Raw genomic sequence first — 17,500 nt, 5'->3', positions numbered from 1 at the left:
GGGTTTAACCCTTTAAACATTTAAATCTTTAAACACTGAAACCTCTAAACCTTTAACATGTGACACCTGCAAACCTTTAGATCTCTAATCTTCAAATGTTTAAATCTTCACAGCTACAAACCTTTAAACCTGTAAAGAAGCCTTTAAACTAACTAAACAGTTCCAGTAGACTTTTACAGAACAGGCTGCGTGTGTGAAAGGGGCTTCTGTCTGTTGTTCTGTCTGTTGTTCTGTCTGTTGTTCTGTCAGGTTAGCAGAACAGCGTAACAAGGTAAAAGGTAGAGAAGAGAAGAGAGAGCAGATCTGTCACCTGGGACGGAGCTCTGGGCGATGATGACCTCGCTGGGCAGAACCAGGCTGGACAGCTTCTGCACCTCTGAGGAGACGAGGACACGGGACGTTACTCAGTCACTGAGTTTATTTCCAAAAAACATTTCATCAAAAGGAAAAAATAATGAACAGCAAAAATACAGCAGAGAAAAGAGAATATAAACAAGAATATTGCAGTGGCGTTGAATATAAGAGAAATCACAACACTAGAATGAATATATGACTGAAATAATAACAGCAGTGAGGATGTGCAGACACACACACACACACACACACACACACACACACACACACACACACAGCTCCAGACCCTGACCTCTGACCTCTGACCTGCAGCTTGTTACAGCAGTGAAACAGTTCAGACTAGTTTGATGGTAAATTGAAGTCTGACTTTACTTTATAATTATTTTTATTAGGGACCAACATGACAATAGACAGATATCGTTACAGATATTACGTACCTATAACCCAAACTACATTATAAAAAATTCAAATTAAAGTAACTAGAGCATAACAATATGGTGACATATACACTGAGTTTCAATAGAACTGTTAGATAAGAATAAATACGCTCAATTACACAAAATTGGATGGAGTTGGATATATGGGAGGAGAGAAACCAAAACAAAAACAACAAAGAAATAAAAATAAAATAAAACAACAAGAACAAAAATTACAATAATACAAAATTCTGGATTGCATACGAAGTCTGAATTTACTGACTGAATATTAATTTCCAGTCAGAAACATCAGCAACAAAAGAGCAAGTTTTGTTCTGAGAGCTTCAGAGCAGCTGGGAGGAAAGTTTAGTTTTACTGATAGAAAATATTATTATGATGCAGAAAAAATGTGTCAGGAAGAACAGCAGGAACCGAAAGAATACAGAGAGAGAGAGAGAGAGAGAGAGAGAGAGAAAGAACGGGGTTAAACGCTCTTTTCTCTCCTTCAATACCCTCCATTACCCCCCCCCCCCCCCCTCCATAAAGAACCAGAGAAAAGAAAAATGTCTAATTCTAAATTCATGACGGCTTTCAGGAAACAGCAGCAGTAAATTCAGACAGAGACGAGGTTTTGTTCCTGAAGAGAGAGAGAGAGAAAGAGAGAGAGAGAGAGAGAGAGAGAGAGAGAGAGGGAGAGAGAGAGACAGATATAGAGAGAGAAAGAGAGAGAGAGAGGATCAACTTTATGGTTCATTATAGAGGGGGGGGGGGGGGGGGGCAGAGAGAGAGAGTCCAGGGCGGCCAGAAGAAAGAAGGGAAACAGAAAAAAAGACTAAATTCTCTCTCTCTCTCTCTCCACCCCCCCCCCCCCCCCCCCCTCTATAATCTCCTCTTTAAGTCACAACCTGTTTCACGCTCCGGACGGGAACTAAACAGATTTCTACGGAGATAAATAGATGGAAGATTATCCGAATTTAAAAACATAATAAATGCCATCAGGAGAAATCTTAAGCGCTTTGAGAAGTCCAGCAGCTCGTGTTCACACGATGGAAAATAAATAGATTTAGATTAAAAAAAAATAGATGTGAAGAAACACGGAGAGAAAAATCCCCGCGAGAGAGTCAGACTGGAGAAGAAGAATAATCAGCAGAAATGAAGCGACGGATCAGCGAATATTAAATAAATTCACTCTGTTTGACTGAAATTATTTCTAACGAATTTCAGCAGAAACTCAAACGAATTTTTTATATTTAGTAGAAATTAAAATGAGTCATTCAGTCCGGGAATCAGGCCGCGAGGAAACCCGCTGCGTTTCTTTAAACAGCGAGACAGTTCATTTATTACACTGTTAATGAGCTGTATTAACGCTTAATTAACGGTCAATTAGTTCAGCTGTTAATTGCAAATTAATGAAGAGACTCGTCATGTTTAGTCGAGTCACATCTGACTCAGACTTCTATTCTCTGGTCTGTTTATTAACTGTTAATTAAACTGGACTCGACTGGACTCAGCTGGACTCTGTTCTGGACTCTGTTCTGGACTCTGTTCTGGAGGGAGAACCCGTCTGAACTGAATGTTTATATTTACAGATCAGTTCATCTTCTTTTACAGCTGATAGAAAAATGACCAACAAGGCCTGAACTCATAAGAAGAAACATCAAACTGATATGAGGAGAATCATCATGAATTATTTTCTGAAAACAGAACTGATTTTGTTCATATCGGTGTTTATTTGCGTCATGATGTTGACTGACTGGAGGTCAGAGGTCACCAGCTCCACAGTGTTTTAATGACGCGCTTGTAGGAAAAAGGTTCTGTGTGTATTTAACAGGAAAAGGTTCTCCAGGCGTCTGACAGCAGAACCTTCTGGTTCTGGAACAAACCAGCAGGATTTAAGATTTTTTTAAGAACCAAACATTCTGATTTCCCTTTTTTTTTATTTTTTTTTTATTTGAACCAATCAGAGGGTTCTTTGAGTCACTATGGTTCCATATAGAACCACTAACCCCAACCAGAGAACCCTGGAAGAACCTTATTTTTACATTACGGAGCACAGTCACTCAGTCTGGAGCCGTGAAGAAATTTAGAACCCTGAAACAGAAGGTTGATTGGTTGATTCACTTGACAATTAACCAAGAAGTTAATTGATTAATTGGTTCTCAGGGTGAAAAGGTTTATAAAGGTTAAACACAGTTTAGTCCTAGATTCGATTATTAGATTAGATTAAATTAGATTAGATTAGATTAGATTAGATTGATATTTGCTTTCTGATCACAACAAACTGATGCAAAAGTTAATTGATTAATTGACAAGTCAAAATTAAAACCCCTCAAACATCTAAAAGACAGTTAATTGATTGGAGGTCACTTAACACCTAATTGAATCGAAAAGTTAATTGATTAATTTATGTGACGTCACTGACCTCCAGAGAAGGACTGCGCGAGCACCTCCGCCGTGAAGGCCGTCTTGGGGCTCGCGCTCGGGGCGGTCCGGTCCTCGTGCAGGTGGTGGTGGTGCTCGCCCAGCACGTGCCTCCAGCGGCCGTACAGGAAGCTGTGCAGGATGTCCGACGTGATGACGTCAGCCAGGGACAGAGGTTGCGGTTTGAATCCCGGCTTGAGGCCCAGGGAGGAGCCGGGCAGCACGGAGCCCATGCCCGGGCGGTGCGGTGCGGTGCGGTGCGGTGCGGAGCGGTACGGAGCGGCGCGGCGCGGCGCGCGGGCCGGGCAGCAGCTGCAGCTGGAGCCGGGAGGATACAGACAGCCGCGGCCGCGGAGAGGAGGAAAAAAATCAACTGACAAAATGAAAAAAAATCAAAAATATCTCTTTATCGTCCTCCAGTTGTTGGGAAGTTTCTTTTTAATGAAAATAATTCAAATGAGGCTGAAGGAATAAATTGAGCGTCACTCCGCTCTGCAAGATTTCAGCTTCTTCCTTTAGTTGGTAAAATTGTTTAAAAATTAAAATTAAGCATCAAATTGCTCAAATTAAGTTGAAGTGATAAAAATAAAAGAGTGAAATGTTAAAGTTCGTCAGCATGACACGCGGCTGGTAAAGCTCCGATCAGAGAGGAGAGTGTGTGTGTCCGGGCAGAGCGGCGCTTATATAGACTCCTGTCTGTCTGTCTGTCTGCCTGCCTGTCTGTCTGCCTGTCTGTCTGTCTGTCTGTCTCTCTGCCTGTCTGTCTCTCTGCCTGTCTGTCTCTCTGCCTGTCTGTCTGTCTGTCTGCCTGTCTGTCTGTCTGTCTGTCTCTCTGCCTGTCTGTCTCTCTGCCTGTCTGTCTGTCTGTCTGTCTGTCTCTCTGCCTGTCTGTCTCTCTGCCTGTCTGCCTGTCTGTCTGTTGGTGTAATGAGCCGCTAATCACCTCCTTCTAACACTTTTATATTGAGGAGGGAGGAGTGTGTGTGGAAGAGAGAGAGAGAGAGAGAGAGTGTGTGTGTGTGTGGTAAAGAGAGAACGTGCTTGTCAATGCGCACGAGAAAGCGTGTGTGTGTGTGTGTGTGTGTAGATGAGACTCTCTCTCTCTCTCTCTCTCTCTCTCTCTCTCTCTCTCTCTCTCTGTGTGTGTGTGTGTGTGTGTGTGTGTGTGTCCCCCACGCGCTGTTGGCCGCGTTTACTGAGATCTGCTCGCGCGCCAGCAGCTAAACGGCTCGTGACACCGGAAAGACAATCAATTAACAATTAATGAGCAAACAACAACAAAACAACAACAAAACAACAACAGTAATAATAATCCTCAGTAGAATTCAGTGAGTTTTCCTCCTAAAACAGTTTCGCTGCTGATTCAGGATCAGATTTCTCTCTCTCGTTTTTAACAAGAGAAGAAGAATGTAAAGAAATGAAACAGGAAGCTGAAGCTTTAACACTTTACTGATGAACGATGCTTTCATTCTCATTTAAATATTTAATATTCATGTTTGTTCCAGAGGGAAAACTGATGCAGGCTGAAGATTTCAAATGAAGGAAATTCAGATTTTAAGGAGAAACAGGCTTTCTTTCTTTCTTTCTTTCTTTCTTTCTTTCTTTCTTTCTTTCTTTCTTTCTTTCTTTCTTTCGTTCTCACCACTGGAATGTGTGAAAGGACAGGTTCCTCAGAAGGGAGGAGAGGAGGAGAGGAGGAGAGGAGAGGAGGAAGGGAGGAAGGGAGGAAAGGAGGAGAGGAGGAGAGGAGGAGGAGAGGGAAGGAGGTGTAGATGGAGAGAAAGTGAGTGACAGAGCAGGAAAACAGATTAGAGGACAGATTACCAAGACAACAGCTGCTTTCTTCATCCCTCCATTCACCCCCCTCCTCCCCCCCCCCCCGCCCCCCCCTCCTCCTGTCGTCTCTCAACAGGATTATTATTCTCTCTTTCACACTGATCTGTATTTATGAGCTTTTAAACATTTATTGTCGCCACTCAGAGCGCGCTCCTGTTGACACCACACACACACACACACACACACACACACCACACACACACACACACACACACACACCACACACACACACACACACACCACACACACACACCACACACACACACACACACACACACACACACACACACACACACGTCTCCTTATTGTAATGATTTGCCATTTGTAACGTAGCCTACACTCATACACACACACACACACACACACACACACACACACGCGACTCTATTATTGTAATTATTTGTCAGTTGAGAGTCGCGCGGGTTCATAAATAAGGATTTAATTGAATTTAATTCATAAACAAAACAATTTAAATTTGATTTAAAATGAAAAATTCCACTGAAGGAAAAAAGACAGAAAGTGAAAAATGAACCGGCGGGAAAAACTTTGAGCTTCAAATTCAATAAAAACATTTTAAATGAAAATGATTTGTGAAATTCAGAAGTTTCAGAAAACGCGCAGAGGATGAAAAAGCTTCATGTTCCGTCACGAGACATCAGGTCAAACTCATCTGACTCCTCTGAAAAATATAAAACAGAATATAATAACCGACAGCAGGATATTTAATATCAATTATTTCATATGTAGTTATTTTGTGGTCAGAAAATGAAATGAAAGAAAAATGTTTTGTCCTGATTCACTGAGGCCGAACTGCACCCGTCTGCAGAAAATATTAAATATTAATTCCGACATTTAAAACAGTTTATCAGCTGCAGAAGAAGAAACAAATTCCGCCTGTTCATCTGGAAATATTTTATGTTTCAGTAAATCTGAAATGAAAAGTCTGGAGGAATGAGAGCAGAGCGGCGGCGGTGGCGACTGAATTAAAGACTCTGTATTTAATTTAATTTAATTTAATTTAATTTAATTAAACCAGAACCAGCAGACCGTCTGTCTTTGATCTGCCGCTCGGTGACCGAGGGTCTGATCCACCGGACCGTCCGCTGAGCGGGCCCGGAGCCGCAGATTGATTTATTTCAGGGATTTTAGATTTGATTTATTTCATGTCGCTGTGTTTTTCTTCCAGATCGGTTTCTGCCGATGTTTTCTTGATCTCCGCTCTCCGGCGCGGCGGCGTCCCCGCGGCTCGCCGTGCACGCTCGTCCTCCTCCGTGCGTAATGGATCTGGCATTCATGGCTCCGCGGCACAAAGCGGCAAGCTGCGGCTGCGGCTTTTGTCCCGACAGAAAGGAGAGAAAATCCAGGAATAATGGCAGATTTGCAAATGTTTTTCAATTGATTTGACTCAATGAACGGCGGATTTTTTTCTTTTCTTTCTTTCTTTCTTTTTTCAGGAGAGGAGAGCGGGGAGTTTGGCTGCCGCAGCGGAGCCACGGGGCGAGCGGAGTTTAATAGGAGCCGCGTCTTTATTGTGCAGGACATGCTTTAATTAGCTTTTACACAAAACACACTCAATATGTCCCGATGTCCTCCTCTTCAGGACAATACAGAGCCAATAAGAAACTCCTTTAGTCCCGAAAAGACGACGGGAAGTCAGGAGGAGGAGGGACGGCAGGTGACTGGCACGCGTAAAGACAAGACGGGACGCTTTGGCACACTGCAGGAGGGAAGGAGGGATGGAGGGATGGAGGGAGGAGAAGAGGAGAGGAGAGAAGAGGAGAAGAGGAGAGGAGAGGAGTGGAGAGGAGATGAGAGGAGAGGAGGAGTAAAGGAAAGGAGAGGAGGAGAGGAGAGGAGAGGGGGAGAGGTGGTGGGAATGCGCCCAAATGCCAGCAGCGCCTCTCTCTCTCTCTCTCTCTCTCTCTCTCTCTCTCTCTCTCTCTCTCTCTCTCTCTCTCTCTCTCTCTCTCTCTCTCTCTCTCTCTCTCTCCCTCTCTCTCTCTCTCTCTCTCTCTCTCTCTCTCGGACCCTCCGCTCCGCCGCAGCTTCATTATTCGCAGCGACGCTAATAATCCTCTTTAAAAATCCTTTAACGGACCAAATCTCTTTCAGCTGCTCGCGGATCAAATCAAACTCTCGTCCGCGCCGCTCGGCCGTTTCTCACCGCCTCGGCTTTCATCACATTAACGGCTCGTTACCGCGCGCTCTAAATGTTTCTATTAGCCTCAAACACATTATAATATTTAAATATGCAAATACACCTGTAGCCTAACGCCGCGGGTCGCAGCGCTTCATCCTTCTGCGTAAATCTGCTTTAACCTCCAACCTGATGATGCAATGTTCATTTAGAACAGAAATGTTCTCTTCATTACTTTATACCAGTAATATCACAAGCATTTATTCATGTAGGCTATAATATGTTAAGATATTTATTAATTTACCCTAATATGTTTATGTATTTATTAATATATAGTAATATCTTAAACAATTTACTGATGTAGGCTATAATAGTAACATGCAATATAAAATTATTATCAAAACAAGGAGCCACAAATGTGTTAAAAGCAGATATTAAAACGTTAATTCCATATTTATTCTGTGCGGTCGAACCTGTTAAAACGCGTCTGCATGTCAAACGCTTTTCTGATAGAAATGATCATTAATAATATTTCAGTTTAATTTTCAAAGCAGATCTGGATGCAGAGCTTCAGGTGAATAAAACGCAGAGACAGAAACAGATTCACTGTATAACATATTTATATTTATATTTTACATTTCTGACATTCTGTCGGCTGATCAGTCTCACCGCGGAAAATACATTTCACGCTTCAGAATAAATTTAGATTTGTTTCAAATTATTAAATAAAACATGTATTTGAACATGATGATTTTCATTTTAGTGCGTCAATATATTTTGATCCTGCAGCTTTATGTTTCCACACAGAAAGAAAATATTTCCAGAGTCCAAAATATATTTCATAGTTTTTATTTTTTGGACAATTTGTATATTTTGAACAGACGGTGCGTCACTCGTAACAAAAAGGTTCCGTGGAGCACCAGAAATGGTTCTTCACATTCCACAGCAGAAGCCTTTGTGGAGCTGTAGAACCACTTTAGGAAGCGGGTTATTCTGAACCATGCTCAAGTAGTTCTACATAGAACCTTTATGGTGCTGTAAGGAATATTTAAGAACATATTAAATGTTCCAAACCAGCAGAATTAATATCTTTTTCTGAACCACACTGGGTTTATTTCATTCTAACCAATCAGAGGGTTCTTTGACTCATTTAGGTTCCATATAGAACCAATAACTCTAACCAGAGAACCCAGAGGAACCATCTGTTTCTCTGGAGGTAGTCTTACTGAGAAAACTGTTTCTAGTCGGTAAACCAGTCAGACAGACAGACAGACAGACAGACAGTCAGTCAGACAGACAGACAGACAGTCAGACAGACAGACAGACAGTCAGACAGTCAGACAGACAGACAGACAGACAGACAGACAGACAGACAGTCAGACAGACAGACAGTCAGTGTAGCAGAGAGACAGACAGACAGACAGACAGACAGACAGTAAGTGTAGCAGAGAGACAGACAGACAGACAGACAGACAGTCAGACAGACAGACAGACAGTCAGACAGACAGACAGACAGACAGACAGACAGTCAGACAGACAGACAGACAGACAGACAGACAGACAGACAGTCAGTGTAGCAGAGAGACAGACAGACAGACAGACAGACAGTCAGTGTAGCAGAGAGACAGACAGACAGACAGTGTAGCAGAGAGACAGACAGACAGACAGACAGACAGACAGACAGACAGACAGTGTAGCAGAGAGACAGACAGACAGACAGGCAGGCAGAGAGACAGACAGACAGACAGACAGACAGACAGACAGGCAGGCAGAGAGACAGACAGACAGACAGACAGACAGACAGACAGACAGGCAGGCAGAGAGACAGTCAGTGTAGCAGAGAGACAGTCAGACAGACAGACAGGCAGGCAGAGAGACAGTCAGTGTAGCAGAGAGACAGACAGACAGGCAGGCAGGCAGAGAGACAGGCAGATGGCACAGACCTGCAGGCAGCACTAATGGAGCTGCACTAATTGATGATGAGACTAATTGGCAGGTTAATTGATAGCAGGCTGGGGGAGGAGCTTAACTCTGAGGAGAGAGAGACAGAAAGAGAGAGAGAGAGAGAGAGAGAGAGAGACAGACAGACAGACAGACAGACAGACAGACATATGGCTCAGATTAAAACACTGTTCAGCACTGTGTTGGTTACCAGACACAACTAGCCACAGTGGCTACTGGTGGATTGTAGAATAGAAAAGGCTATTCTAAAAGTGATTGATTAGTCACAGCCGACATTGGCTAGTATTTGGCTAGCCACTTGTTGCTGGTGGCTAGTTGATAGTTGCTAGTGGCTGGTGACTAGTAGCTTGTTACTGATGGCTGGTGGCTAGTGACTGGTGGCTGATGGCTGTTGGCTAGTGACTGGAGGCTGATGACAGATGGCTGGAGACTGGTGACGGCTAGTGACTAGTGACTAGTGACTGGTGGCTGATGACTGGTGGCTGGTGATGGCTAGTGACTGGTGGCTAGTGGTAGATGACTGGTGGCTGGTACCTAGTGATTGGTGGCTGATTACTGGTGGCTGGTGACTGGTACCTGGTGACTAGTGGCTGGTGGCTAGTGGCTAGTGACTGGTGGCTGATGGCTAGTGACTGGTGGCTGGTGGCTAGTGACTTATGGGTGTTGGCTAGTGACTGGTGGCTGATTACTGGTGGCTGGTGACTGGAGCTGGTGACTGGTGGCTAGTGGCTGGTGGCTAGTGACTGGTGGCTAGTGGCTAGTGGCTGGTGGCTAGTGGCTAGTGACTGGTGGCTGATGGCTAGTGACTGGTGGCTGGTGGTAGATGACTGGTGGCTAGTGACTTATGGGTATTGGCTAGTGATTGGTGGCTGATTACTGGTAGCTGTTGACTGGTGGCCGGTGACTAGTGACTGATGCCTGTTGGCTAGTGACTGGTGGCTGGTAGCTAGTGACTGGTAGCTGATGACTGTTGGCTGTTGACTGGTGGCTAGTGACTGATGGCTGTTGGCTAATGACTGGTGGCTGGTAGCTGGAGGCTAGTCACTGGTGGCTGGTGACCAGTGGCTAGTGACTGGTGGCTAGTGTGTTTTGGAGTGTTTTGGAGTAGAGACTAGGGCTAAAGACAAGACAGTTTACTGTGTCACAGTAACCAAATCCACCTTATCACACTATTCACTTTTACTGAGAACGTTACTGAATGGATCTACAGCCACACCACAACAAGCTGACTCAGCTGCTCTCTGCTTCTAGCTGCTTCATACAGATTTACACTTTATTAACTAACACACAGTTCTACAGATTTACACTTTATTAACTAACACACAGTTCTACAGATTTACACTTTATTAACTAACACACAGTTCTACAGATTTACACTTTATTAACTAACACACAGTTCTACAGATTTACACTTTATTAACTAACACACAGTTCTACAGATTTACACTTTATTAACTAACACACAGTTCTACAGATTTACACTTTATTAACTAACACACAGTTCTACAGATTTACACTTTATTAACTAACACACAGTTCTACAGATTTACACTTTATTAACTAACACAGTTCTACAGATTTACACTTTATTAACTAACACAGTTCTACAGATTTACACTTTATTAACTAACACACAGTTCTACAGATTTACACTTTATTAACTAACACACAGTTCTACAGATTTACACTTTATTAACTAACACACAGTTCTACAGATTTACACTTTATTAACTAACACAGTTCTACATGTTCCTCCATCATGGAGACAGAAGCAGAAACTGTAAAGTCTGTATACATTTAGATTTATCTTCTGTGAGAAGAGAGAGCTGCAGTTTTGTCTTTAATATTAGTTGACTAAGAGAGAGAGAGAGAGAGAGAGAGAGAGAGAGAGAGAGAGAGAGAGAGAGAGAGAGAGAGAGAGAGAGAGAGAGAGAGAGAGAGACAGTGTGTTTATTGCTCTTATCGGGTCTTGTTGCTTCATGGGAACCATTTGGACCTGATCCAAATTACCATTACTTTAATCTTTAATCAGGGTCACACACACACACACACACACACACACACACACACACACACACACACACACAGTTCATCTGTACTTACAGAGCTCTTTCCTGTACTTTATGACCGCTGACACTCTGCTCTGCACCCCATCACACACACACACACACACACACACACACACACACACACACACCTCCCTGCCAGTAACAGTGGAGTCTACAGTCTGATTTCTGCATCAGCCATTATCTCCCTCCATCTGTCTCTCTCTCTTTTCATCCTTCCTTCTCTCTTCCTCTTCCTCTCTCTCCTCCCTCCATCCTGTCCTTCCTCCTCTCTTCTCTTATCCCCCCTCTCCCTCTCTCTCTCTCTCTCTCTCTTTCTCTGTCTGTCTGTCTCTCTGTCTGTCTCTCAGTCTGTCTCTCTCTCTCTCCCTTTCTCTCTCTCTCTCTCTCTCTCCCTCTCTCTCTCTCTCCCTCTCTCTCTCTCTCCCTCTCTCTCTCTCTCTCTCTCTCTCTCTCTCTCTCTCTCTCTTGATTTTCAAGCAGATCAAACTGTGAACAGAACAAATGAACCTGCTGTAATGAAACCAAACCCACTGAACCTACAGGACAAAACATTTAACTGGAGAATATGAATGTAAACTCTGATATCTAATATGAGATGTTTACAACTCATCTTCTACCCTGCAGGTCTGATCAGCATTGATCAGCTGAACTGTTGATCAATTTAAAGCCACAATGGAAAAAACCCTGATTCCTTTTATTCCTTTTACCTCGAGGAAACACTGCAGCTGCTCATCTCACTTCTGAATAATTCCTACTACTGATGATGTTATATATATGATGTTGTAATTAAAGACGACTCCAACTTATCAATAAACAATATCAACTTATTCTTCAATACAAATGCAACATTCATGAATTCTGCTCACATCTGCTGATTTTATAGACTTCAGTTTCTATATGAAGTTTGTTGCTTTTCTGAAAAAGAAAACAGCGAAGTAAAGAAATCCTGAGAGGTTTTAACTTCTCTGTCGTTTGTCCTCTTCTCCCTTTCATTTATTTCCTTTTGATTTCTTTCTCTATTTTTCTTCACACTCTATTATTTTTATTTAATATATTAATTTATTCAGTATTTTTTTAATCCTGCATGTTGTATTGATTTAATTGAACGATGCTCAGATCCTTAAATACTTTACAGTAGATAGATATGTGATTTCTTTTTTTGCATTAAAAAACATTTTTGCTCAGAACATTTTGATCAGATTCCACACAGTATGATGAATATGTTTATCATCATCATCATCATCATCATCATGGTTTCAGTGGAGAGTTTTAGTTTCCCATGATGCTCGAAATGTTTCAGAGGATTTTCCTGACAAGAAGAAAAATCCTGAGGAAACACTGAATACATGGATTTTTTTTTTTGCATAAAAATGGCCAAATTTTAGATATTGAATATCGACAAAATAGGCAGCTTCACTCCAAGAATATTGGTATCAGATTTCAAAAACCCTCAAACTCAGTTTTGTTCCTGTGGAACCTGCTGGAATTAAAAAACATGTATTCCTGTATTGAAGTCTGATTTGTGGATTACAGTCTCTGAGGCGTCATGTGATGAAGATCTATAGAGAATGGAGAATAGAAGTCCTGATGTCTTTTTCCTCTCATCCCTCCATCCATCTCCTACATCCTCCTCTCTCCCCCCCTCTCCATCCTCTCATCCCTCCATCCATCTCCTACATCCTCCTCTCTCCCCCCTCCCTGCCTCTCTCTCTCCATCCTCTCATCCCTCCATCCATCTCCTACATCCTCCTCTCTCCCCCCCCCTCCCTCTCTCTCTCCATCCTCTCATCCCTCCATCCATCTCCTACATCCTCCTCTCTCCCCCCTCCCTCCCTCTCTCTCTCCATCCTCTCATTCCTCCATCCTGCTCCTTGGTGTTCAATTGATCCCAGGAGGTCAGGAGGTGTGTGTGTGATTACAGTAAGGTCCTAATGACTGTGTGTGTGTGTGTGTGTGTGTGTTTACAGTACGGTCTTAATGACAGATGACATCAGTCTGTCAGACCATCTGTCTCAGAGCTGCCGTCGCTCTGGGAACATGAATAAATGATAAATCATACACTTCATGTCATAAATAATGAGTCTGTTCTGACCGCAGGTCTGAGGTCAGTCTGAGGGTCCGACTGCTGTCAGCAGACTGACCTGCAGTCAGTCTGATCTGACCTGCGGTCAGTCTGATCTGAGATCTGAGTATTAAGGGAAAATAAAATGATTACTAACACAAGTGTTAGGGGAGAGCGGGGCATGTTGTCACACATTTTACTCTCTACTGTATTTCTCAGCAGTGTCACTACTGAGATATGAGATATATTTTTCTAGCTAGATTAAGGTCTTCTCTAAAAATCTGCATTTTTACATTTTGAATAATTTACTGGAAGAAAAAGTTATTACTGATGAAATTCCACTTGACAACTTGTGACAACTGACCCCATGTCAGGGCATGTTGTCACATGTCAGTGTGCTGTGTTTGTGCACAAAACTCATTTCCTCTGAAGTAAACAGACTAAACTAGAAGAGCTCGGAGAGCGCAGACCTCCAAGGTTCGTGCTATTATCGCTTGTTCGTGAGTCGGATCCGGATCCGCTCCAAAATGTACCGGGTTCTTCCTCGGCCCGCGCTACACCCTTCCACCAAGTTACATGAAAATCTGGCCGGTAGTTTTTCTGTAATCCTGCTAACAGACAAACGGCACTGAAAACATAACCTGGCAGAGGTAACAAAAAGAAAAACACGCTCTTGTACTGAAACATACAGAACTTCATCTCAGAAACGACGCCCACCTCCCACCAGGTAAAATAACCCCCCCCCCCCTCAGACTGTTCAGCAGCTAAACTCTGATTAAGAAAGTGAACATTTTGGTAATTGGACTTTTGGCTCTGAAATAAGGCCAGCGAGACAACCTGCCCCCGTGACGACTTACCCCGCTCTCCCCTACTGTTACTGCTGCTGTACAGATCAGGATGTCACAGGAGTTTCTCTTTGTTTTGGTCTTCAGATCAGGTTTGGGGTCCGTTGAGGAAGTTGAATTTAATTCAGTGAAATTGTTTCTTGTTTTGTTTTTTCTTCCACATATCAGAGGTTCCACATATTTTATATGATCAGTACTGAACATCGAAGTGTTGAGGAAGCTTTCAGCTGGTGTTGTGTGAGTTTCATCCAGAGAGAAAGACGCAGCAGTCAGAAAGAATGAGCCTGTTTATTAGCCCTCATGTTAATCATCATCATCATTCATCTTCCTCTTCCTCGGCCAGCGACAGTCTCGTGGCTCGGGTTCATACACAACTCTATCTGTCAATAGAATCTAATAGAAAAATCTGCAGGTTACAGTTAGGACGTCTGTCCATTAGAAAAACAACAGAAACCATGAAACCAAACGCACCCCATCTCCCCTGCGGGACGAGGGGGGAACTAGGAAGATCTAACCAGGAGCGGACGGTCGCGCTCCGTCCGGTCCGGGTTCCGGAGGCGAGACGGGGGACCGGCCGGGGACCGGGTCGGGTCCGGCGGCCTCGCCGGTTCCCGCATCGCCCCTGGAACTGGGACCGGACGGCGGGTCACCGTCCGCTCCTGTGTGTTTTGGGGAGTGAAACCCCGTCACTACGGCCGTCCTCGCCCCGGAAGCGCCGTGCCAACAGGCTGCGGGACGTCCCAGCGCCCGCCGCTAACGCTCAGCGGCGACGCTGACGCGCTGTAATCGCGTCCCGGTCTGAAGACGCGTAAAAAAAAAAGACGAATCCCGCAGACTTTTGAACAAGGCGGCTTCCGGACAGACAGACAGGCAGAGAGAGAGACAGACAGGAGAAAAGAGAGAGAGACAGTTAGCCTAGCAGTCTTGAGAATATAAACACATACTCAGCTTCTTTGCAATCGGTGACACAACATGTGAATTAAACAACAATATCATTTGAACAGGATAACAAAGTACATTTTTAACTGGAGAGCACCCGCCAGAGTGGAAATTTACATAAACCATATTCTCTTATTGACAAACTGAATATTCATCATGGATAAACAGATTTAAATAGACTCCTGTACAGGAGAACTCATTATTATCGTCGTCATTATTATTATCGTCACACATACAGAGCAGAACCAGATTCAATTCAACAGGATCCCTCACAAGACAAACCTCTCTGTGGTCCAACACACACTGCCCAGGCAACACACACACACACACACAGTCCATGTAACACACACACACACACCGTTCAGCTAACAAACACACACACACATACACCGTTCAGCTAACAGACACACACACACACACACCGTTCAGCTAACAAACACACACACCGTTCAGCTAACAGACACACACACACATACACCGTTCAGCTAACAAACACACACACACATACACCGTTCAGCTAACAAACACACACACACATACACCGTTCAGCTAACAGACACACACACACACACACCGTTCAGCAACACACACCTCTAGAATAATCCATAACTTCATTGTTCAGCTCAAACACTTCAACAAACAGAATCAGCAAGGTAGAAATAAGTTTTAACAATAATAATGTTTCACTGTCTAGGAAATATTAATTTTCCCTGTTGGTAATGAAGATGGAGGAGCCGGAGCTGCAGGGCGAGCGTTCGACCACAGAGAGATCCGGCTTAGAAACTCATTATAAATCGTCATTTATTCATCGTTACATCATAAAAACTAAAGAATCAGAGATACAGGAATAAGAACTATCATCAAACCAAAACAGCTCCATGATGCTGAACAGTAAAACTAGACGATGACCGAACACCAGCGAGGATTTAGTACAAAACAACTTTGTCTCCGACGGTAAAACACATTTCCATCCGACGCCATTAAAACGTTTCTACGCAAAAAAAAAACAAAAAAAAAAACAAAACAACTGAGAGTCAACACACACAATCTGACGCATGCTTTAAAACATTATCATAAACAAAATAATAATAATAATATCTGATTTTCTTACTCAAGACTGCTAAGCCTTATACCGTTTTTATTGGAAAATAAAACTAGACAAAATATAGATTATACTGGATTTTTGTTCAAAGCCACACTGATACATCTTTAAGTTCAAGTTTGATAAAAAATAAAACAAAAACAAAAAGAAAAACCAGGTCTGCGCTGGAGACCGGAGGCTAGTCCAAAAAATCTGCCGACAAAATATCAACTGTAAGGTTAAAAAACAGAAAGAAAGAGTTCATGATTTCAGTTAATCCTTAGTTCTCTACAAAAGGAAGGAGGAAGCGGCAGAGCGTTGCTAGGAAACCCCGAGTCGGTCGCCGTGGACGACCGTCCGAGGCCTTCGCCGGTGGGGAGGAGCCTCTAGTGATCCTACAGAGACAGGAAATGATGTCATCAGACAGGAAGTGTAGCCAGAGTTCAGACACAGTGTTGTCTAACTGTGTGTGTGTGTGTGTGTGTGTGTGTGTGTGACCTGTATCTGGGCGGGGTTAGGTGTGTGTGTGTGTGTGTGTGTGTGTGTGACCTGTATCTGGGCGGGGTTAGATGTGTGTGTGTGTGTGTGTGTGTGTGACCTGTATCTGGGCGGGGTTAGGTGTGTGTGTGTGTGTGTGTGTGAGACCTGTATCTGGGTGGGGTTAGGTGTGTGTGTGTGTGTGTGTGTGAGACCTGTATCTGGGTGGGGTTAGGTGTGTGTGTGTGTGTGTGTGTGTGTGTGACCTGTATCTGGGCGGGGTTAGATGTGTGTGTGTGTGTGTGTGTGTGAGACCTGTATCTGGGCGGGGTTAGGTGTGTGTGTGTGTGTGTGTGTGTGTGACCTGTATCTGGGCGGGGTTAGATGTGTGTGTGTGTGTGTGTGTGTGTGAGACCTGTATCTGGGCGGGGTTAGGTGTGTGTGTGTGTGTGTGTGTGTGTGTGTGACCTGTATCTGGGCGGGGTTAGATGTGTGTGTGTGTGTGTGTGTGTGAGACCTGTATCTGGGCGGGGTTAGGTGTGTGTGTGTGTGTGTGTGTGTGTGACCTGTATCTGGGCGGGGTTAGATGTGTGTGTGTGTGTGTGTGTTGTGTGAGACCTGTATCTGGGCGGGGTTAGGTGTGTGTGTGTGTGTGTGTGTGTGTGAGACCTGTATCTGGGCGGGGTTCCACAGGTAGGGCTGCTGTCTGTAGTATTCTGCTAACGCTGCGCTGTAGTCTGGCACCGAACTCTGCTGAGACGACTGACCTGCACACACACACACACACACACACACACAGAAACACACACAAAAATGAATGCGAGGACAAAGTAGAGAGTATTAGCTAGACAGGCAAATATTGGACAGAGAAACAGACAGACAGGCAGACAGACAGGCAGAC

The 17,500-nt window shown here is 43.7% G+C and overlaps 1 protein-coding gene and 1 pseudogene across 4 annotated transcripts in view; both read right to left on the bottom strand.

The window, feature by feature from the left end:
* LOC139916332 (PR domain zinc finger protein 12-like) overlaps positions 1 to 3,424 on the bottom strand; it is an 8,427-nt gene extending 5,003 nt beyond the window's left edge. For all 3 annotated transcript variants that reach the window (XM_078284999.1, XM_078285000.1, XM_078285001.1), the window contains exons 1-2: positions 3,193 to 3,424; positions 311 to 376 (exon numbers count right to left, since the gene is read on the bottom strand). In XM_078284999.1, coding sequence (XP_078141125.1) covers positions 311 to 376; positions 3,193 to 3,424 — 298 coding nt within the window. The remainder of the gene's footprint in view (positions 1 to 310; positions 377 to 3,192) is intronic.
* A 10,947-nt stretch (positions 3,425 to 14,371) lies between these two features.
* Positions 14,372 to 17,500, bottom strand: part of LOC139928272 (far upstream element-binding protein 3-like) — a 23,644-nt pseudogene continuing 20,515 nt past the window's right edge. Inside the window, exons 16-17 of the transcript XR_013505065.1 lie at positions 17,269 to 17,366; positions 14,372 to 16,517 (exon numbers count right to left, since the gene is read on the bottom strand). The product of XR_013505065.1 is annotated as a far upstream element-binding protein 3-like (transcript). The remainder of the gene's footprint in view (positions 16,518 to 17,268; positions 17,367 to 17,500) is intronic.

Source organism: Centroberyx gerrardi, chromosome 8 (assembly GCF_048128805.1).
Source record: "Centroberyx gerrardi isolate f3 chromosome 8, fCenGer3.hap1.cur.20231027, whole genome shotgun sequence".
Taxonomy (NCBI): domain Eukaryota; kingdom Metazoa; phylum Chordata; class Actinopteri; order Beryciformes; family Berycidae; genus Centroberyx; species Centroberyx gerrardi.
This window is presented reverse-complemented; position numbering and strand designations above follow the sequence as displayed.